The sequence below is a fragment of the Scomber scombrus genome, chromosome 12 (assembly GCF_963691925.1).
Source record: "Scomber scombrus chromosome 12, fScoSco1.1, whole genome shotgun sequence".
Lineage (NCBI taxonomy): Eukaryota > Metazoa > Chordata > Actinopteri > Scombriformes > Scombridae > Scomber > Scomber scombrus.
This window is the reverse complement of record NC_084981.1, coordinates 11,698,812-11,722,451: the sequence shown is the minus strand read 5'-3', so window position 1 is coordinate 11,722,451 and position 23,640 is coordinate 11,698,812. Positions and strand designations below refer to the sequence as shown.

The 23,640-nt window shown below is 38.1% G+C and overlaps 1 protein-coding gene across 4 annotated transcripts in view; it reads left to right on the top strand.

Annotated features, from left to right (window-relative positions):
* The window catches only part of LOC133991452 (neurexin-1a), a 257,056-nt gene that overhangs the window by 117,391 nt on the left and 116,025 nt on the right, over positions 1–23,640 (top strand). For 3 of the 4 annotated variants that reach the window (XM_062429859.1, XM_062429860.1, XM_062429861.1), the window contains 5 exons: positions 5,246–5,368; positions 6,200–6,581; positions 7,697–7,887; positions 9,786–9,959; positions 13,782–13,901. In XM_062429859.1, coding sequence (XP_062285843.1) covers positions 5,246–5,368; positions 6,200–6,581; positions 7,697–7,887; positions 9,786–9,959; positions 13,782–13,901 — 990 coding nt within the window. Of the gene's footprint in view, positions 1–5,245; positions 5,369–6,199; positions 6,582–7,696; positions 7,888–9,785; positions 9,960–11,286; positions 11,314–13,781; positions 13,902–23,640 lie in introns of all 4 variants that reach the window. The other variant, XM_062429858.1, reaches the window with a different exon arrangement.

The following is a 23,640-nucleotide window of genomic DNA, read 5'->3' as shown; positions in this document are numbered from 1 at the left end:
GAGAATAGATCTTGTTGTGGGATTCATGGCAGATATGTGTGTGTGTGTGTGTGTGTGTGTGTGTGTGTGTGTGTGTGTGTGTGTGTGTGTGTGTGTGTGTGTGTGTGTGTGTGTGTGTGTGTGTGTGTGTGTGTGTGTGTGTGTGTGTGTGTGTGTGTGTGTGTGGGTTTGTCTGTGTGCTTCAACAAAGAGGTTACATTACAATATTTTGGGAGGTAAAAATCCCTGACATTTATTATTCAGGAACTGTAATGAATTAATAATTACTCCTCTGGAGTCATAATACTCTAGCCCTCTTCCTGTTTCATGATTCTGACGTGACAGACACACTCTCAGTATCAGTAAATACCAATATAAATGAGACATTTTAATCTCTATTATACAGATCATAGAGTGCCAGTTCCACATACAGAACTGTATATAGGGACAAACTGTTTTCCCTCCAAAACATGGGTGTTGGATGTCTTTCTGTGATACAGTGTTTGAAGGTCATTGTCTGATGAGAAGATGAGACTTGCACAAAACAAACGCCTCCACACAGAATCACGCGATGTGACCTCTAGACATGCTTCTGTGAGCCAGCCCTTCTTAACACCTTTCTAAATGCTAAATAGCATTGTTCATGCATCTTGGATTGCATCCCTTGTTTGTGTATGCAAATAAAAAGCTCTAAGCTCTAATTCCCCCTTCTGATGCTTTAAAAGGTCATTCTTGGTTTATGATAATGGTGTGAAGGTGTAATCTGTGCATACACTGAACATCAGTACTATTCTAATATTTACCAATGTTTGACTGGTGTTTATTTCTATATTAAGTTATTTATGTTTCCAAAAAAGACTTCCATTTTAATTAAGTTGCATTCATCATTTTGCTAAAATCGAAAAAGGAAGGAGAGTCCTATTTTGTACATGCTGGTGTGCCCTAAATAACATATTTAAGATGTAGGTTTAATATAATAATTGCTTTAGACACTAACATCAAACAGCCAAGTGTAACATTAGGGAGTCTGGATTCTGTTTGACACAATGTGTTAATGTAGGTCCTTTATTCTAACTAAAAAAATAAAAAAAAAGTCTTAAATGACTAAGTAATTCATGTCTTATTAGTTATATATTAACATGCAGGTCTATAGTGTGAATTGTTTTCTGCACATCACTAAAACACAGAAAAATACATTGGTTATATAAACATTCAAAGGAGATGATCATAAATATTTAAGTAAATATAGTAAATCTTTAAGTAAAATAAAGAAGAAAAAGTAGGGAACAGCAGATCTTCCTTTTATAGATGCAGACTTAATTGTGTCATAAGAAAATGTTTAATTGAAGTTCTTGGAAAGAACTGTGTTACGCCAGTGCATTTACATTTAGAAAGAGTTAGTGTTTAATTATCTTTTTGGACTAGGTTGTTATTTTGCACTGTGTTATTTTTGTCCTATTTTTTTCCAGCATTAATTAATGTGTCTTGTCAGGCGCGGTAGCTCTGGTCAGCTTGGTGGATGAAGAATTTCAGCACCGACTCAAAGAACACATCACTGTCAATTAGGGACCTAGGCTCCCTGGGGCTGCCCAGAGCTGTCTGAAGAAAACACTGCCACTTTGACTTAAACACTGTTAACAGGCACTGAGTGACAACAAACTAAAAATATGAACTAAAAATATCTTGTGACAGATTGGCTTTTTTGTCTGCCATTCTGGTCCTCTATTATTCATTGACCTGAACTGCAGTATAATCACAATTTACAGTGTAGCCAGGATGCGGTGATGAGAGCAACTTTATGTGATTATTCTTGCCATGACCTTCTTGGCTAACATTTCAAGGCAGTTATTCTCTGATAATTGATCTTATCCTTGCATCAATCTTTCATTGTTGACTTATTTAGTGTAAAAGAGATACAAGAGATTCGTTTACACCTGTGTGCAAAAAAAATGATAGATGAGAGTGGTGATTTGAAGCAAGGATGCACAGGGGGTGAGGATTATAAATACAATACATCCTGCCTGCTTGTTAGCCAAACACATAACTTTAGATGATCTGTAATGTACATGTCATAGAACAATGTAATTCAATGTGAATTCAGTACTGCTTGCTAGATGTTTGTTGTGGTTTGTGGTGATTTTGTCATCTAGACAAAGAATTATTTGATGATACTGTAACTGTTTTCTCGATCACTGCAATTTGATTGCAACCCAATTATTCAGTTCATTGATTATATTTCAGAGGATACCTTGAATGGAATAATCAAATGTAATAGAAGAAGAGTGTTTCATATGAATTATTAAAATAGATTTTCACCCTCTAGCCAATTAGAATAAACATTTTAATTGAAGAATTGTTATAAACAGTCATCATGGAAACAATACAGTGTTTAAGAATCAAGTATTTCCCCAAGCTTTGATGTAATACAGTTTAATGGCGCCCTCCACTATGCAAGGAAAGATAAAGTCATTAAAAACATGACATGTATAGAGTAGATTGCATGATCCCATTGTTTATTTAGGGAATAATAGTTGTAAAAATCATTAACGTATTAAATTGTGATACGAAGTAAATGTGATACATTTCGTACCAAATAAATTAGAACTTTATGGTATTGTTCAAAGTTCCTGTGTGCAGACCAGTGAAAAATTGAGTATCCAGGGAAGGGAAAAGGACAGTAAAGTTCTTCAAGTTAAGGAGTAATTACAGGGATGCTCTTTATGGTGCCAATAAATGAACGATGTTTGTTCAACGGTTCTTGTAACAAACATTAGCGACTGAAATTAAAAGCTGAGAATAAACATTAAGCATTCCCCATAGTAACAGCATGCTGTCAAACCAGCAGGTAGTAATCATAAACATGACATAATTATGCAGTTATTGCTAAAAATACTCCAGTTTCAGTAATGAGATGGCATTTAGATCGAGCCATCTTGTCAACTCTTTCACTACTAAGCATTTTCAGATTATAGAATAAATAAATGTGAATGCAAATGGCATGAAACAGCAGTTTAGTATTGATTGCCACCATTTATTGTTGTAACACTACTTAACCTCTGCTTCTTCAAACATTTTTGCAACGGGTTTTCAGTTAGCAAGGCATTGATTCGACAAGCAGGTCACCTAGCATGGCCTACTAAGCTTTCCTCACCACGTGCACTGACTTTGATGTCTGTTTTGACGGTAATCCAGCAGTAGTGGCCTGCTGCTTGGTCAGCGAGTCCCTCTTCCCTCCACCTGGGTGAGTCACAGTTTCAGGGCAGGCAGCACCAATATCTGGCTTGTCATCCAGCCAGCCAGAGCTGATTGACTGGATAATCACATCTTCTCATGCTGCCCTCTGCCACACTTCTCCTCTGTTCCCTTGGGCCTGAAGTCAATGAGGCAGGGAGAGATCACTGTAGATCCATCACTGCAGATAGATCACCATCAGTGAGGGCACTAGAGATGGCTGGACGAGGCACACAGTGGACTAAAAGGCCCTTCATGTCTGTCCAGCAGCTGGCGGCTTAGACCGCAGCGCTACAGGCGTAATCCAGGCCCCACAGTAGTGAATGTTGTGCAGGAATGTGCTGCTTAATACGAATGACCTCTTTTCCCCTCCCTTTTCTTCCCTCCTTGGAGAGCAACAAGGACAGGATGATGGAAGGCAAAGATCAAGCATGCTTTCAAGTCCAACTCCATCCCATTATTTCATATCTCTCCTCCTTAATCCCTCGCCAGTCGTCTGGTTTCAATCCTGCCCCAGTGTTTAATGCTTACAAAGCAGAACTGTGCCTCTGAGATTGAGTGTGTCCCAGTACTTTGGCACCCTCAGATTTGCATACACATTGCATCGGGGCTTTGAAGATTGCAGAAAAGGAGGAAATAAATAGCCATAAATGGGTTCAGGGGAATGAACCTGGCACCCATCTGAAATGCGCCCCACAGTGGGCAAGGTATCCGGAGCCTGGGGATTTTAATACTGTCACAGTGGCACGCCCTCATTGGCCTGTTTGGTTATGTGTGCCCAGCAGGGAAACATCAGAGCTATATAAATTCAGAGATCCTCTAAGGTAGAGGCTGCATGAAAAAATAATGTGTTGCCCCAATTGGACCAATGTTGGAATTTCTTAATGCAGAAATGCATTTTGCAGCGATTTTTTTCTCTGCTCATGAAATCACAGAGATACTGTGCAGTTGCTCTGATTTATCTGTGATTCTAATTTTGATTTTCACTCCTTGAGGTGTTTGCCACCGGGATTCTGTGTGACACCTCAATTACTGCCAGCCAGCAGCGACAAAGTTCATGAAATATTAAAATGTTGGTTTTAGGATTCAGTTATGGAATGAATCATAGACCTGCACTGTTGTTGTAAGTTAAATGGTATTCAGCTAAATGACTATTGGGCATTATTTATGAATTTAATGAAAGCATTCATCGATGAATAATTTGAACATACAGTTTCCATAGGACTACTAACAGTACTAGTTACCAGCTATTGTATCTTCTGCTTTTCCAAAACACATACATATTATCAATGCTTCTGATAAAAATCACATTCTGTATTTCCTCGCTTTTGTTCAACTGGATTTCCAGGGACATCAGCCTCTCTGTTTTGATTTAAAAGGGTTTTTTTTCACAGCCAAGCACACTGCTTCCATTATGCAAGTATTTCTTTCTGTATTACTATATTTCATTTCATGTGGTGGACATGAGCAAAATCAAATACTGGGTTGCACTGTCGCAGGTAAACAAGATGGAGAGCGAGGATCAGTTGTTAAGAGCCTTGCTCTATTGTAGCCTTTTGGTAGTTATTTGCTGCCACCAAGTGGCCTGATAGAAAATGAGAAAAAACTCAAAGGAAATGACAGAAAAAGACTAGAGGAAAGTCTAATTTGCGCTTGTTTCTTTAGTTAATTAAAATTACAAGCTGCAGTATATTTACAGCAAACAGTTGATTTGAATACTGTTGGTAATAATAATGTGACATCCTGATTACTTCCTCTCTGCTCTTGGAAAATGGTGTTCAGTGAGAATTCAGAAATGTGATGCCCTATCTAATGGTGCGATCAGCGCAGCGAATGCAAGTCAGAATGATGCGTTTTTATGGACCATTAGCTATGCTAACCTTAATGTTTTCTGTCTTTTTCAAACTACTTAACCCATCCACTATGTCCCTCCTCTCTCTCTGATTCTGTTCATATCTGCTGTTTCTCAGCCTTTCTGTTATATGTGGTGTGTATGCATGCATGTGTGTTAACCATTGTTTGGACTGTCCTGCAGGCAAAGGTCCAGAGACTATTTTTTCGGGTCAGAATGTGAACGATAATGAGTGGCACACGGTACGTGTGTTCAGGAGGGGCAAGAGTTTGAAACTGACCGTAGATGATCTGCCGCCTGTGGAAGGTACTTCTCAAACTCCGTTCCTGTAACTGAGTAGTATGTTTCTCCTGTACATGTTTATCTTCCATTACACTTGTTGGGCTGTCATATTCTAGGTAAGACACATGTTCTATTACTGAAGAATAAGCAGGACTTACAGTGTATTATACCAGAGTGTGCTCTGGTAGTTTTGATATTTTGCAGGACTTATTTTATGCATTCCAATATATCAAACTCTTGTAAAATAATGTTCAATTAAGATGACTTGATGACCATTAAATCTAATACTCAGTAAAAACAGCTTAACTTTGTCATTATGGGAGAATGCACTCCGTTTTAGTTTATGGTAGTTCATTTAGTTCATTTTAGAACAAATATTTAGAGGGAAACTGGTCTGTCTTGTTCGCTGTCAGCAAATACAAACTGTGAAAACATTTTGATTCATTTTAAGACGTTCATTATGTTCATTCATGTCTGCACAGTAACTTGTCCAACAATACTATCTAATGTTCAACCGCAAGAGAGTAGCTGATATAGCTGAAGTTTTGCTTGCTTTGACTACAGTCTGAGCAGAAAAACGTAACTTCGGAAAAGACAAAACATTTTAAAATAAATTTGCGTCTATTCATTTACAGTTATTGTTGTGCTGTTTTTGCATCTTAAATGTAATAACTGTAATAACAGCTACTTAGTTTTTTTTGTCTCCTTCTGAAATTATTATCAGGCTTCTTCATCGACGTCCTGTGGTGTTACTGTCATCTTTAAGATGATGTGTAGTTGATACAGTCATCGCCTCTTTAATTGTCCCTCCCCTCAATAACACCCTTTCTCCCTTCCCATTTCTGCTGATCAAAGGTCAAATGGCGGGTGACCACACCCAACTGGAGTTCCATAACATTGAGACGGGCATAGTGACAGAGAAGCGCTTCATGTCCATGGTGCCGTCCAACTTCATTGGCCACCTCCAGAGTCTCTCCTTCAATGGCATGGCCTACATAGACCTCTGTAAAAATGGTGACATTGATTACTGTGAGCTCAATGCCATGATTGGCTTCAAGAACATCATTGCTGATCCTGTCACCTTCAAGTCCCGCTCCAGCTATGTGACCCTCACTACTCTGCAGGCCTACTACTCCATGCACCTTTTCTTTCAGTTTAAGACCACCTCCTCCGATGGCCTCATCCTGTATAACAGTGGGGATGGAAATGACTTCATTGTGGTGGAGCTGGTCAAAGGGTAAGTGGATACCAACAGCAAGTATGATTGCAGAAGCTTTGACCGATACAACTAGAGTACATCTGGTCACATTCACAAGAAATTCTGCTTTGTTTATTCTGTTACATCTTCAAGCAAATTAATTGAATTGAATATTGCTCTGGCAAAAGATCCCCCGTCAAACACGTTTGATTTTGTGTAGGTCTTTTATTTTTGTTCATCTGTGGCTGCTGTCACATGCTACAGAAAATACACAATACCTTATTTGTTGGAAACACCAGGTGTAAAGACCAGCAAATAAGAAAAGCAGACAGATTTAAACTATGTTGAATTAGTTTTGTATGAGTAAAGCATGGTGTTTATGTAAGAATCTCTATATAATGGATTCAGGTTTTAACAATGCAACTCTTTATGCTATATGACAGTTTCCAAACTGAATATAATTTGTGACAGATTTTAATGACATTACTATGGGAATTCTTTCTTATCACCTCTATGCCAGAATATTTACTGAAAGAGCTTTCGGCTATTACTGTTCTTTTTAATCTTCATGAAGGCACAACAAATACCCAACATAAAAGGGAATCAACTACACAAGGGTACATTTCCTATTGCTAAAATGCAGCTATAGAATGACCTTCTTTTAAGTAATGCCTGAAGTTAAAAGTATTATTCAGTGAGCAAACATTAAAGTCAAACATTTTAATTAAAATGAGCATGCAAATCATAAACTGCCTGTAGACCAAAGAATTTAAGACCAATTTGTTCAGCACAGCCTAGAACCTTTGTATATTCTGCAACCTGCCAATTACATATCCCCATGTAAGACAGCTGCACTGTCTGATACTGTCATTTCTACACAGGATTGAACACACACACCAATACCAACAACATGCACTCGCTCCAGTTTTCAGAAGTTCATTATATTTTTGCTACTCCATAATTGTATTATTTACATTATAGTATGATGTCTTCTGTCTGCTAATCACTTGATGACATATCAAATGTGATAAAAAGTGTCACAATTTCTAAACTTGTCCAAATATATATATTTGAATTACAGTGCCATGCATTCATGTTCTTTCCATTTCTGTCTGTGGTTGACTTCACTCATGTTGTTAAATATACGTTTCCAGGTACCTGCATTACGTATCTGACCTGGGAAATGGAGCCCACTTGATCAAAGGCAATTCCAACAAGCCCCTGAATGACAACCACTGGCACAACGTCATCATCTCCAGGGACACCAACAACCTCCACACTGTCAAGATTGATACCAAAATTACCACGCAGACTACCACAGGAGCAAAGAACCTGGACCTGAAGGGTGTGTATGGATAGTGTATTTTTATACTTTTTTAGATTGCATTAAACTGGGGCAGCAGTGCCCTAGAGATGAGAGAAGCTGGTTTATGACTGATAGTATTGAGTATTCATTGAGTATGCATCCCACTGGTTGCACCAGCGGGATAAATACTATTGGGGTCAAGTCAAGTCAATTTTATTTATATAGTGCCAAATTATAACAGAAGTTATTTCAGGGCACTTTTCATATAGAGCAGGTGTACAATATTATTTACAGAGACCCAACATTCTTCCATGAGCAAGGAAAAGCTCCCTTTTAATGGGAAGAAACCTCCAACAGAGTTGGGCTCTGGATGGGTGGCCATCTGCCTGTACTGGTTGAGAGAGAAAGATGTAGAGGAAAGAGAGCATACAATGCAATGACACAGTGCAAGTCCTACATAGAGATGTATTAGCAATAAGAATAAGAATAACTGTAGAAGTGGGTGTTGAGCAGGATCACAGTAGAAGTGGGTGATTTGCAATCACAAATCCAGATTCAACAACCCCAGTGGCAGAAATACCTGCAGAAAGCAACGTGAGGAGAGAGACAGGAAAGAACAGAACTACGGGAGAGAGAAGATTCAAAGTTAGTAAAATGCATTAAGCACTAAGTAAAATGTATTAAGGGTTGAGAGGAGTTCAATGCATCATGGGAAGTATCCCTGCAGTCTAGGCCTTTAGCAGTAAAACTATGGGCTGGTCTAAGGCAAGCCTGCGCCAGCCTAACTACTGTATAAGCTTTATCAAAAAGGAAAGGTCTTAAACATAGAGTGTGTCTGACTCCCAGACACACACTGGAAGATAACCCTGAAGACATGTCCTCCCATTCTACTTTTGGAGACTCTAGGAACCACAAGTAACCCTGCATTCTGGGAGGGTGTTCTTGTGGGGTAATAGGGTTCTATGAAATATTCAAAATATGATGGTGATTGTCCATTATGGGATTTGTAGATGAGGAGAAGGTTTTTAAATTCTGGATTTTTGCAGGGAGTTAGTGCAGTGAAGCTTAAATCTGAGACATATATGATTGCTTTTCCTAGTATTTGTCAGTACAAGTGCAGCTGCATTCTTGATCAGCTGGAGAGTCTGTAGAGACTTGTTAGGGCAGCCTGATACTAAAGAATTGCAATAATCCAGCCTGGAAGTAACAAAAGCATGGACAAAAACCTGCATCATTTTGAGACATGATATACTTGTTTTTTGTAATGTTACATTGGGGGAAAAGGCAGTCCTTGAAATGTGTTTTATGTAGGAGTCAAAGGACTTATCCTGATCAAAGATAACTCCCAGATTCCTTATGGTGGCGCTGGAGGCCAGCAGCACCTGGCTTTCTCTCATCATTACCACCACTGAGGTGCCCTTGAGCAAGGTACCCATCTGTTCAGCAGCCAACACCAACAGTGTGTGTGTAGCAGACAGTTCATAGAAAAAACGATTCATGCTCAGCAGACCTACCTCAGATTAAATATATTTGAAAGAATCATCTGCAAAAACCTATATAACTGGAACAATACTGACATAATTAGAGCTCAACTGGGAACATTGTTGGAATGTATTGTTATTAAATATTACTAATGTGTATGGCAAATTTATTTTTTGGGGCATGAAAAAAATTGATATGTACAAATAAATGTCTACACAAATCACACCACACATTAAGGACTGATAATAATTAACTTCCTGTGCTCCTTCACTTGCATAATGATAGTTATTATTATTAAAGATAATCCAAACTGTCTATGCAAGCAACTATAAAGCTGCCTAAAAAATACATTCTTTTCAAGACTTTAAAGTACTGTAACATGCATATGTTGTGTTATGTACCATATTATATGTCCACTAGGGGTCAGTATTGTCATATTTCTCAACTCTGTACAGGTAACCTTTATGTTGGCGGGGTGGCCAAGGAGATGTTCAAAGAGTTGCCCAAACTGGTGCATGCCAAGGAGGGTTTTCAAGGTTGTCTGGCATCGGTTGATCTGAATGGGCGGCTCCCAGATTTGATGTCAGATGCTCTGGACTGTGTGGGGCAGATAGAGAGAGGATGTGAAGGTGAGTAGTGTCCCGCTGTCTCTTAGACTCTGTTGTTAGTTACCCATTGCTGTAAAAAGTTTTTTTGTTTGTTTTTTTGTCCCTGAGAGTTTACATGGTGACACTAAAACTCTTGGTTTTATTATTGATGGATGTTTCTGAATGTTCTTAATTGTTTTGGTTTTCCCTCACTATATCAGATCTATCTTAGGGGGTCATTGCGACGCCATGTCACAGAGTACTGCATTGCTGCTTAGTCTTCTCAGTCTCATGCTTGTCCAACAAGGACACACATACACACATAACACACATTGTAAAGCACACCCACCAAGGCACTGACTCTGCCAACCTGTGGCATATCATTTAACATCCATAAAGTGTGTTAGTATTCTGTTAGAATGCATCAAGCTCTGACACTCCTCCACAGGCAATCATTTCTGTTTCACTTGGCCATAATCTGATTATTCTCTCCGCCATATTTGTACTGCCAGTGTTATTTCCCATTTTATCCCCATTCTGTTTTGCTCTATGCATGCTTGCTGGATCTGAGAGTTTGCCAGAAGCAATCCTTTTGAATTATGTATGAAGCCTTTGTTGCATGCATGAATATCATTTGCCCAGTCTAATGTGTGCACCACATCCAGAGACAATATTTGATTTATTTTTCAACGTCACTCACTTAGTTCAATTTCGCAATTCATCCACTCTCTTCTATTGAGTACGCAACTTTTCATGTTCCAACATTACAAATGTAATCAAATTCAGCACCCTGTGCGGGTCTGTCAAACTTACTGTTTTCATTTTGTGCCACACGATCAATGTTCACTCTCAATGGAAAATGGCTTTTACGATAATAGTGGTGATGGAGTCAGTAGATAGAATTGGTGCTGATAGTGTTTAAATAACGCAGGGGTCAATTCAGAATATGCATGGGAAGAAATAGCTTCTTTATCACTTTAAATTTTACTGAACATAATGGATAAAGCATATCCACTTCCCACAATAATGACTTAACTACTACACATTTCTATTCATATTGCTGATGCCATTTTGAGAGCAGTTGCTGTTACAGTTTGGTTTAACCTGGCTTCCATTATACAATACAATTTCCCCCCACTGGCTCTTCCTGAGGACAAACATCCACGTCAATCTTCTCTCTCTCTCTCTCTCTCTCTCTCTCTCTCTCTCTCTCTCTCTCTCTCTCTCTCTCTCTCTCTCTCTCTCTCTCTCTCTCTCTTTCTCTCCTACTTCAACAGTTTCTGTTTCTGTTATTCCATCTCTGACTTGGTGCTTTACTAACAGCTGGTATACTTTGCCTTTTCCTTTCCTATTATTTCGCTGACAAAAGTTGCATTGATGAAAGCTGACTTGCAAGGTAGATAGCTCTGTCTGTTTGATACGGAGTCTGCTACCCACCTCTCCTCCCCCCACTCCTTTGCATTTGAAATGCCTCCGCCCCCACTTCCCCCCACTTCTCTCTACCTCCACACTTTCCACATCTCCCTGAGCAAGATGACTGCCTAGTTTGCCATTTACCCACCTACCATACAGAATGGGCTTTAGTCCCATAAGAATACAAGGACCATTATCATCTTGTATCAAGGTCTATGGGGCTCACATTTTGATTTGCACTCACACGTTGTATGTCATTTTGATTGGACATAACTTTGGTTTGGTTATGTTTGATTTGTTATGTATGTTTCCCCACATTTTTTGTGAACATACACTACATGTGAGCTACAGTATATTACAGGTTTGCATGATTTATTATAGCCAGCATAACATATTACATGTTTTTTTTCTGCATGAATTATTTAAAAAAATGTTTTATTTTGTTATTGAAACATCTGTCATTTTTTATGTTTCACATGGGAATAAGTGAGTCCCATGTCTACCAGTGCCATATTCCTGTTATAATCGTTAACACTCTATTACTACATTTATAAATAGGAAGTACTGTATGTGCCACTGCAGTCTTCAGTCTTTTAAGGTTTAACAAAATGCTGAAAAGCAAATAGCACCTCTAGATAATAAATGGAGCTATCTATTTTCTTAATAAATAGGAATATAACTACATTATAGTTATTAGTTTGTAATAAACATTAAATCCAAACTGAATTAAATTATTTTCTATGTCGTATGTACATAAATAGAAACTAAAAAAATATGATTTTATATCTCATTTGTTTACGATTCTGATACTTTTGCTAGACATATTTATGCCATTGCACATCTGTTGTGTCATTGTTTATTCATAAAACAAGTCGAGTTAAATTAGAACATTACATTTATGACACATTAGATTGTGATGTGAAAGATTTGGCAAACAATCAATCAGATCATCAATGTACCATGTAGCTATGTGCAAGTTGAATTGATTTGTATTTATAATTGTATTTTTGGAACATCTGTAATCATGTGTTTGTTTTTTTCAAAATGTACAGTATGTATTACATTTTGCATTTTTTCAGCCTTGAGTGGGCTACAGCAAATGCTTAAACTATTAACCAGTTACCATAGCTACTCCAAAGGGTGAGTAGCAGTGGCCGCGGCTGTAGCTACACATTATTCAGTAGGCAGCATGTGAAGAGGAGATTGTGATGTATGCCTCTATTCAACTGTTCAGCAACATCTTTTTTTCAGATCTCACAAGAGTGAATACATACATCTAAAATAAATACACATATCATCATTTTAATTAGATAAGTGATAGGGAAGTGATCATTTCATGCATGTAGAAGTACATGTATCATTATATGATGCTCTTTGACATAAGTACAGTGCAAATGTCATGATTAATAATCAGCAAAAATAATAAATGTGGTCAGAGTAAAATTCTACTACAAAACAATACTGCAATGGGAAAAAACATGATTACATTTTGATTTATTTGATTTAAAACAATGTAAATAACTTGCCAGCATCCATCCATACTAACCCTTTTCCATTCCATTAACATTCCTCCACCAGCTCAATTAACACAGCATCGCTGTCATTCAAACAGTCAGTACAACAGTCCGTACAGCTGCATTCTTACTGCACATTGGCTCAGTAAGAGAGGGTAGAAGAAAAAAACAAGAAGATTAGACACATGACTGTTAACACATATTGAAAAAAAATGTATCTCATGGCTTCTTTTCAGGCTACTGTAAAAGCACAGTGGTAAATAAGGGTCCTTCTGCTAAATAACTGATTTGTCTTATGGTCCCTTTCATAGCTGGTAATAGTATGCATCCTGATCCACATCATCTCCTCAGTTTGAAGAAAGCATATCTGTAATACAACGTTTAATGTTTATGTATGGTGTAAACATAATCAAGTAACCTCAGATCTAGACACATTTTAAATACACACCTCTCTACATGTAGAAGCAAGATGTAAATGGAGATGCAACTTAATGCCTATCTTTCTATTTAACATATTGTATTTTGCTTTCTTAAATCTCAAAAAATAAATTATATATTAATTTCTAATGAAAGTTTAATCCAACCATTAAAAGTATTTGAATGTATTTAAATACCTGAGGTGGTTTTTTTTAATGCTTTTTTGTCTGTGGGTGAGGTTTGTTTGTCTTTATATTCTGAATACAAATAAATTCATAAAGGATTCAGGCAGTTGGCAATCTGGACATTTGCAGTGGTTTTGTAGAAAGAACATGATTAAATGCACTGCTGTTAATGTGTTTGCATAGCATATGCGTATTTGTTTTGTATATGCTTAATTTCTTTTGCAAAAGGCTGTTTTGTTTTGCGTGCCATTTAATTTCACTGTAATCAAGCTACAGACTACTTGCTTATATTATCAGAGTCTGCTCACTCTGTCGCTATTTGTCTCCATGCTCAGGCCCCAGCACTACGTGCCAAGAGGACTCTTGTGCCAACCAGGGTGTGTGTCTCCAGCAGTGGGAGGGCTTCAGCTGTGACTGCACCATGACGACATTTGGAGGACCTCTGTGTAATGACGGTAGGATTCCAGCTCCTGCTTCATAACTCTTTGAGTACAACTAGTTTTTGCTTTTTTGTATTTTATTTGAGTCCAACAAGTACATAGTAAAATACATTTTGGTAGACCCTGTGTAGTTTCTCCATAACAACAGATGATGGGTCTTTGCATTTCATTCAAATCACATCTCACTCATCTCACTGCATTAGATGCATAGATGCTTCCATCTGTTAAGCTAATTAAATGTGTCCAGGAAAATCTTGGTGTCAGACATTTAAAGGTGGGCGTTATCATCAACAGCAGGGCTGTTTTTATCCCATGATTTCACACAGCATTCGTATTCCAGCTCATTATTGTTTCCTGACTGCATGCTATATTTGTCCTCACGAAGCACACATTTTGCCAGAAATGTTTGTGAAATGTGCTTTGTAAGCTTTTACATCAAAGTTATGTTCCAGACAGACTCAACTGTTTGTGATTGATATATCGTAACTCAGTCAATTAGAATAAATCTTGTCACTGCTTTTCGGGCAGAAACTTCCACATATGTGACATCTGGCTGACATTTTTGTGAAGGCTCTTTAAAGTTTGAGAGATGAACCACTAGAGGGAGCAACAAACATTGTGTTCTGCTAAATAAAACATCAAGGCAAAAAGCAAAAAGATGCATTTAATGCTTTTTACAGTTTCACCAGAATGTATTCTGTTGATGAGCAATGCACTGACCTATACCAATTAGAACACATACACCATAGAAACTCACACAAACTTTGAGCCACATGATGCAGTTTTAAAGGTTCTGTGAAATTAATCTCCTTTAAAGATAGTTAAATGGGCATTTGGTTTGAGGGACTGTGTGTCATTAATGTTTAGCGTTTGAAAGAACTACCCTAATGTCCGTACACCTTTAGGAAATGGGCTACTTTCTTATGCAAAACATGCACAGGGGATTTTGTTTGGTCATTATGTTCTTCTGCGGTGGATCACACAGTAAGGGGTGAATGGGCAAAGTGCTGAACTGCATTAAGGAAAAAAGAACAGAGTGGGCACTCTGGAGATGACACAAAAGTAGAGGAGACAGCACCATAAATGTTAATGCATTCTGTGTCACTTCTACCAGCTTGATAAGACCTCATCTTTTGTTGTCAACAAGAAGTGTTAATAGATTCCTGTGCAGCCTTATACCATGAACATATCTGCTGCCTATGATAACACTCAAAGGATTCTTCTGTCCGTGAGATGTGAGTTCGAGAGTAGCTCATCAGGGGCATCGGCTGAACTGTTAACCAGGCTGAGGCTGAGAACATTTTTTAGAAAAGTAATTTTAAATAGACTTTTGGTTAAAAAAAAAATTATGATGTGAGCTGGCTATACATTTATACAATTTATTGGAGCAGGGGGGAGGATTTTGATTTAGCATATAATCAGCACATGAATATTCCAGCCACTCAAATGTCTAAAAATGATCACCATATCAGATGCCTGCTATGATTAGGCAGACATGATGGAAAATCCCCAAAACTCATAATACAATGGCAATACAATGGCTAACTACTCAGTAGGTCAGTAACTAATAATTTTCTGCAAAATGACTGCTGATGGACTTACTTGATATGAACCACAATTTGCACTTCTGTGGCACAGATACTAAAACATGAGTATGTATTGTTAACTGATTCTTCCTGAAAAATCAAGATAATGACTGCATTCTGTCTTTTTAAAACTGTATTATCTGGTTAAATTGATTGAGCAGAATTACATTATGAAGTACAACTTTGTTAACTAGTAGGCCTAACTATGGTCTAATTGTATCAATGTAACTCAGGTAACATGAGTTCTTCACCTTTCTATCCAAAACCACATAATGTTTAATAACCTCGGGTTGTTGATTGGGAAGACTTTAAGCAGCCAGTCAAAATACACTACAAAGTGTGAGGACAGAACAAAGGCAATGGCAGCTTTTTTCCCCTTGTAGATTAAGCACAAACTGATGAGGCGATCTCTGACTGGCCATTGTTCATGATCGTTCATGTGCACTTTCACTGACACTGACCTGCAGTAATGTGTCTGTGACACATTTAAATCATTTAGATTTGGTGTTCATGTCCTAGTTTAAACATTTCTTGTGATTGAGCCAACATCTTAAAATAACTAACATTATCAGCCCAGCTAGTGGCCCTGAAGATTTGTTTCATGGAAGCTGTGGTAGGCTGTGACATAATCAGAAAAAAGGCGGGGCACAACTAAGCTATCATTGCTAACGGCTTAGCTGGCTACACAGCAATGCAAAGTACATTAGCTGTGTATAATTATGCTCTGTGCATTATATTTATGTAACTTGTAACTCACAGAAATGACAGAAATTTAAACACCTTGTTTTCCTGTCTCAGCATGAAAGGATGTTTGTGCCACTGCTTCAGTTTTAACGCCTTTACCAGTGGAGATTGGTAAGAATCTTCGTATATCTAATTTTTACCCACACTGACTGACCATGTCAGCTAGCTTTTGGCATAATAGCCTCATCAATTGAATAATTGACAGATACCTGTCATCCACTAAGCCACTATGCCATGTACTTTCCTGTCTACCTTCTCTCATTGGTCTTGCCTCTATTTTGTTCACTGAAGATACACAATTACAATGGTGTTGTCTTCTTTAGTGACAAACCCTTCAAACTGGAGAATTATTCGAGGCTGAAGAAAAAACCTTGTGTCTACAGCTCTGAATTCCCAGACCAGGGGATGCCCATGTAGCTCGTCTTGATCTCAGCCCTCCTCAGCTGGTTTTACTCTCCCTTTCATTCCTCAGACCGTGTATGAATCAACAGAGGAGTAGGGCTGTGCTGGAGGTATTGAGGGATATATTTGATGGCGAACTCCTAGTGAACCTTCCTTGAGCATTATAGAGATAATAAATGCCGTTTGGAAAAAAAATTTCCTTTCTTCCTGTCATACATATTCATCTCTAGCTGACCCATAGACCTAATTTACAGCTCTGGGAGCAGAGTGGCCCACAGGACATGTATGCATATATTTTATTTGAGCAAAAGATCTCTATACCTGCTGAGTGTAGTTACTGAAACTGGTCTCAATCTGCCTGCTGACCTGACAAAACAATAGGATGGATCAATGTATAGGCTCATGGGAAGCAATATGTAACCACAAAAAATGTGGATGAACTGAACTGGTCTTCAGAATAGTGATGTAAGGCGGCCTTACTCTGCCAAGGAAAATCTATGAGTAGAAAAAATGAAGCCAGAGATGTTTGGGTTTTATCTGTGTTGATGGATTGTCATGGGGATAGAGGAGGAAGGAGCGGCAAAAGAACGAGAAAAGCAATTCTGAGGAAAATATCACTTTTTACCAGATATATTTGCATAAGCTGAAATGCAGGCAATTTACAACAGAGCGATGGGTCTCTGAGAAAGCAACTTACATTGGGAGCTTGCTGTATTTCTAGATATTTCTCTAGTGGGTAGTCTTGGCACCTTGCCTTCTTACAAGGAGAAAAACTCCATTTCACAGCCCTTGGCCCTACAACATTTACAGCCAGGGTGCAGGGTGTCAGTCCCAAATCATAAGGGAGCTATTATTATATCTGATGGAAAAACACTGTCTCAGTGATCAGCTTAAGTCAATTTAAAATGTAAATCCTTCTGTTCCAAATATTATTTATTGATAATTGTGTGCAGTTATCTGTAAATCCACTGTTAAGCAGTTTTTTTTCTACAAGATTAAATCACTACATTCAGCTATAATGCAATCAGTTTGGTTTTATTTATTGTCCTTTTTTTGTTTGTTTGTTTTATGATTTTGGTTAATACATTGTCAATTACTATTTTAGGAACTATTACCTTTACATAGACAAATAGCAGCTCTTAGAGGGTTTTTTTTAGTATTTATTTCAAGATGATGATGTGAGATGATATGATGATATGTTTTTGACTGACAAAAAAACCCCCAAAACATTTGTTCATACATTCTCATTTGATTTAAATGTATACGAGTGTGTATATAATTTAACCAAAAGTAAATTAGGGTATAAAATCTGAAATGATGTATATTTTCCTAATTGCTTATTTGTTATGCAGTATTTGATCGTTTACAATCTCAGCTCAAATCACTGCAAAATACTTACACAAAATGACCAAATGTTTGGTAAATGAGCAAGTTGAGTGGCAAGTCCTTTAAATCCTTTAAACACATACAGCTTTCAAACTGTTTTGTCCTATGGGGAGATGTGGACTAACATATTGGGTATTTCAATATCCCATGTTAAAAAAGTATCTTTAGTTAAAGAAAGGATGAATGTATATCAGCCTTTGTTTGACTATCTTTTCAAGTATTTCTACCTTTCCTCAACAGTCTGTAATAGATCGAGCGTATTGCAAGTGCCTGTAGCCACTTCTACTTTGCACTGGGTTTCATTTTTCAGAACAATCGACTATTTTCTGACTGTGCCTTGAATGTGTTATGATAAAAGTATTTCAACTTTGCAGTAAAGCGTTGCACCTTTCACTTCAGAATGATTGGCGAAATGATGACACTGATCTTAAAACAATCTTTAGATCATCTTCTCCCCAACACTTCATCCCAGTGATGTGCCAGTACTTGTTTTGAATGAACTATGGACAGAGTGTCTTAGAGATGTATTTATAGAACCAATTATCCCCACTGGATACCCATAGTCAGTGTAACTGGGAATGAAAAGAAAAATAAAGCACACAAAGCACAGTGGCCAAGATGAATCAGATTTCTCTCAGTTCATCATGCATGTCTAATGATTTAGGACAGTTATGAATGGTGTTAAGCATGTATTTGGTCTCATCTACAAGCACTTTTTGATGCCAGTAGGAATAAATTGGCATGTAGAACATTAATTAGCTATTCCCTGAGACAAGAGACACAAACTGTATGTATGTGTATGTGAAGTGAAGTAATTGGTGTTTTTCTACGTTACCATGCAGAAATTACCAGCGCCTTCCTCGAAGCTTAGAGTGAGTTAATATTGCCATATTGCATTTTGTTTTCTCAGTAATGTCCACTGGGGCTTGAAAAAGTGTTCTAGTTTTCATTCAGAAGCTGGCTTGGCCGCCGCGTGTGTGTCTGTGTTTATGAGACTTAAACTCTAGTCTAGACCTCCTGAGGGAGTTTGCCTGCAGTCGTCAAGCATCTGAGGATAATGTACAGAGACAAACACAATGGTGTTTACTGTTGACCTTAAGTGGGTCGAGAAGAGGCTACAGCCACGGGTATGCCTGGCCTTCACGCAATTTTGGTATCGCCTGGTTGCTCTTCTACCCAGTCCTATAGCCAGAGCTATTAGTGCCATGTCAATATTGTATCAACAATGAAGGTTATGTGTGGGTCTAGTCTCCATTGTCTCTGCCCTAGGGGCAAAGACAAGCTCATCTCATTGATTTCTAATGTGTCTGAGTCATAGCTCATTCTTGTGTCTTTGTACCTTGAGAATAACCTGTCTGAGCCCCTGGCTGGTATCTACTATATGATCTGTAGCGAACATGGGTCTGATATTTCTAGAGCACATACAGAAGAAGGTAGAAGGATCCTATTTCTGTCATGTGCCTCCTCTTCTTGTGGTCTAAAAGACAGCGACTCTGTAGCACGCACACTGACATATTTGTTGCGTCTCTTCAAAAAAGCAAGAATACAAATGAATATTTTAAAAAGGTGCTCAAAATCTAGGAAATCTAAGAAAGGTACAAAAAGAGAAAAACAATCCACAGACTGTATTTTCGTGACAGGTTTGAAGTAAGGAGATGCTATTCCTAAGGAAGTACCGCTTGAAATCAAAATGTGATGAGGAGAATAAATACCAGCATGCTCGGCCATGATAAAATTAAAAACAAAACAACACAAACTGTGATAATAAGCATAAGGTGAAACCACTGAACACTGATGCAGTCTATTAAAGTTATGGAATGGCATCATGACAGTGCTGTAGCATACATCAGTGTTGTCAGAAGCAATACCAATTTTACTATGATTCTCTGTCTCCAGTGTCTAAATTGTCCCAGTCAAGTTAGTCAAGAATAGCATAATATAATTTACATGAGCAATGATTTGTCCCAGTTAAGTCTGTTGCAAATATTCAGGTATGTTCATAGGGTTTCCTTTTAACACAAAATAGGACACTGGTGTCACACACACACACACAAGCACCCAGGCAGACAAGCAGCACAGCAGACAATTGTGTCCCATCTTACTGTGCTGGCACGCAAGGATTAGACCACTTAGTTTGGTTTCAATCAATACAAGGAGACTCCCAGTCCAGTACTGAGGCCAAGGGGGGGTATGAAGCACTGGAGTAAACAGCCTGCTGTCACATCGAAGTAATGTTCTCTTTGCCCTGAATGTGGTCCTCTTTTGATGCAGCTCAGCGAAACAAATCTATGGATCTGAAAATATTTGGGCTTCAGTGTGTATTGAACGCTTGGCCTAGCTTTGAACAGCCATTGTGCCCCAAGACATAAGAGAAGCAGTCTTAAGTGCCTCTGTGTGTTCACTTCAGTAGCCATCCTCTCAAATGTGCTTACAAGAATTGCACCACTTCAATGTACAATCAGGTGACTATTCTGTGTTATCTTTTGAGAAAATATGTAAAAAATAAAGAATTAATTTCATTACAAAAAGGACAAATTTATGATCAAGTAAGTAACACTCACTTTTCGTGTACACATGCAGTACAATATATACACAAAACATCATAAGAGTCATTGTGGATATAGTATGCTCATATTAACAGTCTTAAATAATAAATTTGATGATGTTCTACATTTTTCTTGCTGTGAACAAATCCCATGAATAGACCAAAAACAATGATTTGGTAAGCTTATAATACAGTATGTGCCAGCCCCTGAAACTGCAGCAAATAGGAGGATGTGGATCAGCACTTATTTCTGTTCTAGATAGAAACAAAGTTGGACTATCCCTCAAGATCACAGAAACATTAAAGGATGATGTATTATTTGTTCCTGTTTTTGTCCCTGTTACTTTCAATTCATCCACTTCTTTCTCATCTTAACTCAATACTAGTGGTCACTATCTGGCCTAATTATTTTCAATAACTTCCTCATGCTGATTGGGTTGAATTTAAATAGGTTTCTGTGCCAGGAAGCAGTGGCCATATGTGGATGAAGGCTGTTGGCATGGAAACCAGGTCTCCTATCCCCCCACAGTGGATGTTGTAACATGTCTGTAACTTTGCTCAAGCAGTGAGGTCTCTGCAGGAAGCGGTGTAGAATCACTAACATCTTTTAGCTGGCATGGTAGAATACCAAAGGCTCATAAGTTTGACTTGCACACACAGGCACGACTTAATAGCTCACTTGGCTGATGGTAAACCAAAGCATACAGCTGTGAGGAAGCATGTCACTTGCTTATTATGTGATGTAGCTTCATGCTGGCACAATAGCATTAGTATGGAGGAGCAGCGGTGTCTGACATATGTCAGATTGCTTCATAAGACCACGTCGCTGTTCATATGGTGTGACAGAGATCTGTTGTGCCCTCAACAACTCAAAATCAGCTGGAGATGAAGATTTTTTAGAAAGTTTCAGGACAATATTTTTGTGTCAGTGAACAGCATGCGGTCAGATCAGATTTTAACACAACTGCTGCACACATTTAGTTGCCTTCATTGTAATCTCTGCTGTAATCAGAGTCTCATCTAGAACTCGTTGCAGTGCAGTGGTGAGAACCCAGTCTTTGAGGTGTTTTTATTAATTGGTAGCCCAGAGGGGCATGTTGACAGGAAATAAGAAGCTGTTGTTTCTCCACAACAAAATACTAATTAAAGTGGTGACTAGAAGACAGAGTGTCTGGTAAACTACCCTGCTGGGCGCTGCACTGACACTGTGAATATTCCCCTCTCGCATAAACTCAGGCTATTGAACATGACATCCAGGATGACTGCGGCAAGAATCTAAAACATCTCTTAAAAAAAAAGATTGTTTGCTTGTACTAAAGTATTTAAAAAAGTTTAGATTTCATCAGGTGACTTTCTGTGAATGATTGCAATGAGATGTCATTTATATGAACATAATATTGATTTTTGCTACCTTGACTTGCAAATTGAGATACTCATGGACATTGTGATTTTCCCAGTGGCAGGAAGGAGCGATGTATTTTTTTTTCTGTACTTAGAAACAAATGATGAATATTTTTGGTATTCACTGTATTAGAGAGTACTCTAATTAACAGTATCAGCATGTGCAGAGGCAGAGAAAGAGAGAACTAGATCATTTCAGTATTTGGCGAAAGAAGCAAATTTAGTTCTTACTATTACTACCAATTCAAATACTAACTCAAAGAAAGAGCCTTCTACAGTTTATATTTTGGACATCACACCTCTGATCTGCTGAACATACTGTATGTATGAAGTTTAAAAAGGCAAAAAGAAGGGATTAGCCTTGGAAAAAAGTTTTTGCTTGTTTTGTCATTATTTTTTCACACTGTACAGTAGTCTTATCATGTAATAATTTGAAAGACTTGGTTAGATCTTCATTTTTATTAGCATTCCAACTTGGAAAATACAGACTGAACGTTCAGACGGAGTTCCTGTAATTATTGGCATAATGACAAATCTATTATGTTCTCAGTGACCTGTCAAGCAACAGGTTGGTGAGTTAGAGAGCTCCAACTGTGACCATGGCTCTAGAGTTACTCAAACTGGGGCTCCACTGCACCAACTCCTGCTGTGACATTGTCATTTTGACAACATGCCACATGACAAGTCTGATTGAGTATAATTAGCTGTGCAATTAAAGCTTTACATATTCTACATTAAGCCGTCTAAATTTTGAAACACAGTTTTAGTGCGAAAACGATTTGCGTCTAAAACAGGTTGTTTTTGAAGAGACCTCTGCACACAGTGACATATTCAAATTACTAAATCCCTTCCTCTTCATCCTCTTTTCAGTTCGCAAATAGCAAGCACCAGAGGTAGTGAGACAGACAGCCCAGCTGACCAAATAATAACATGTGGTTGTGATGTTGTTTGACAAAATCAACATAAATGTAGGTTAATGACAACAGCTGTGCTGGATGATTGCTTATATTGACAAAGTGTGACAGAAAAAGTTAGAAGATATGCAGTTATCTTTTCTATCTTTGCTGATTACTCTCCTGAGTGCTGATCCATTCAGTCTCTCCTTCTCTTTATATGACAGAAATTACAATATAGTTGTTCAAATTTACATTTGCATCCACATTATTTATTATGTTAACCAACAGTCACTCCCAAGTTGCTGAACTGCAATGACAAAATCATTATTTTTTAATTGACGTCATCTGACAAAATGAACATAAATTCAGATTAATGACAGCAGCTCTGCTGCTACTGTATATTGACATTTAAAATGAACGAGCACAGAGAAAGTTAGAGGCAACTAAAGGTTGTCTTCTTAACTTTACTGGCACACAGCCCTGACCCTCACTGAGCAGCTTACATCATTGTTTTGCAAAAGCTTTGTTTACCCCAAACACACTGAAGCACCAAGCAGGCATTTTAAGATTTACTCACTCTGGAGGCTGTTTTGGAAAAGCTCTGTTGGGGGGGGGGGGGGTTGTACTGTTTTAGACTGGACGGAAGCTGCTTACAAATTGACTTTAATTTACTTTCGGTCTTCTCCTCTTTTATATGCTAAACATATGTAAAGGAAAACAGAACAACCTGTTGCCTTATTTATGGACAGAAGAAGCCATGGATGAAGCTGATCCTCAGCAGGTTGAGCAGGTCA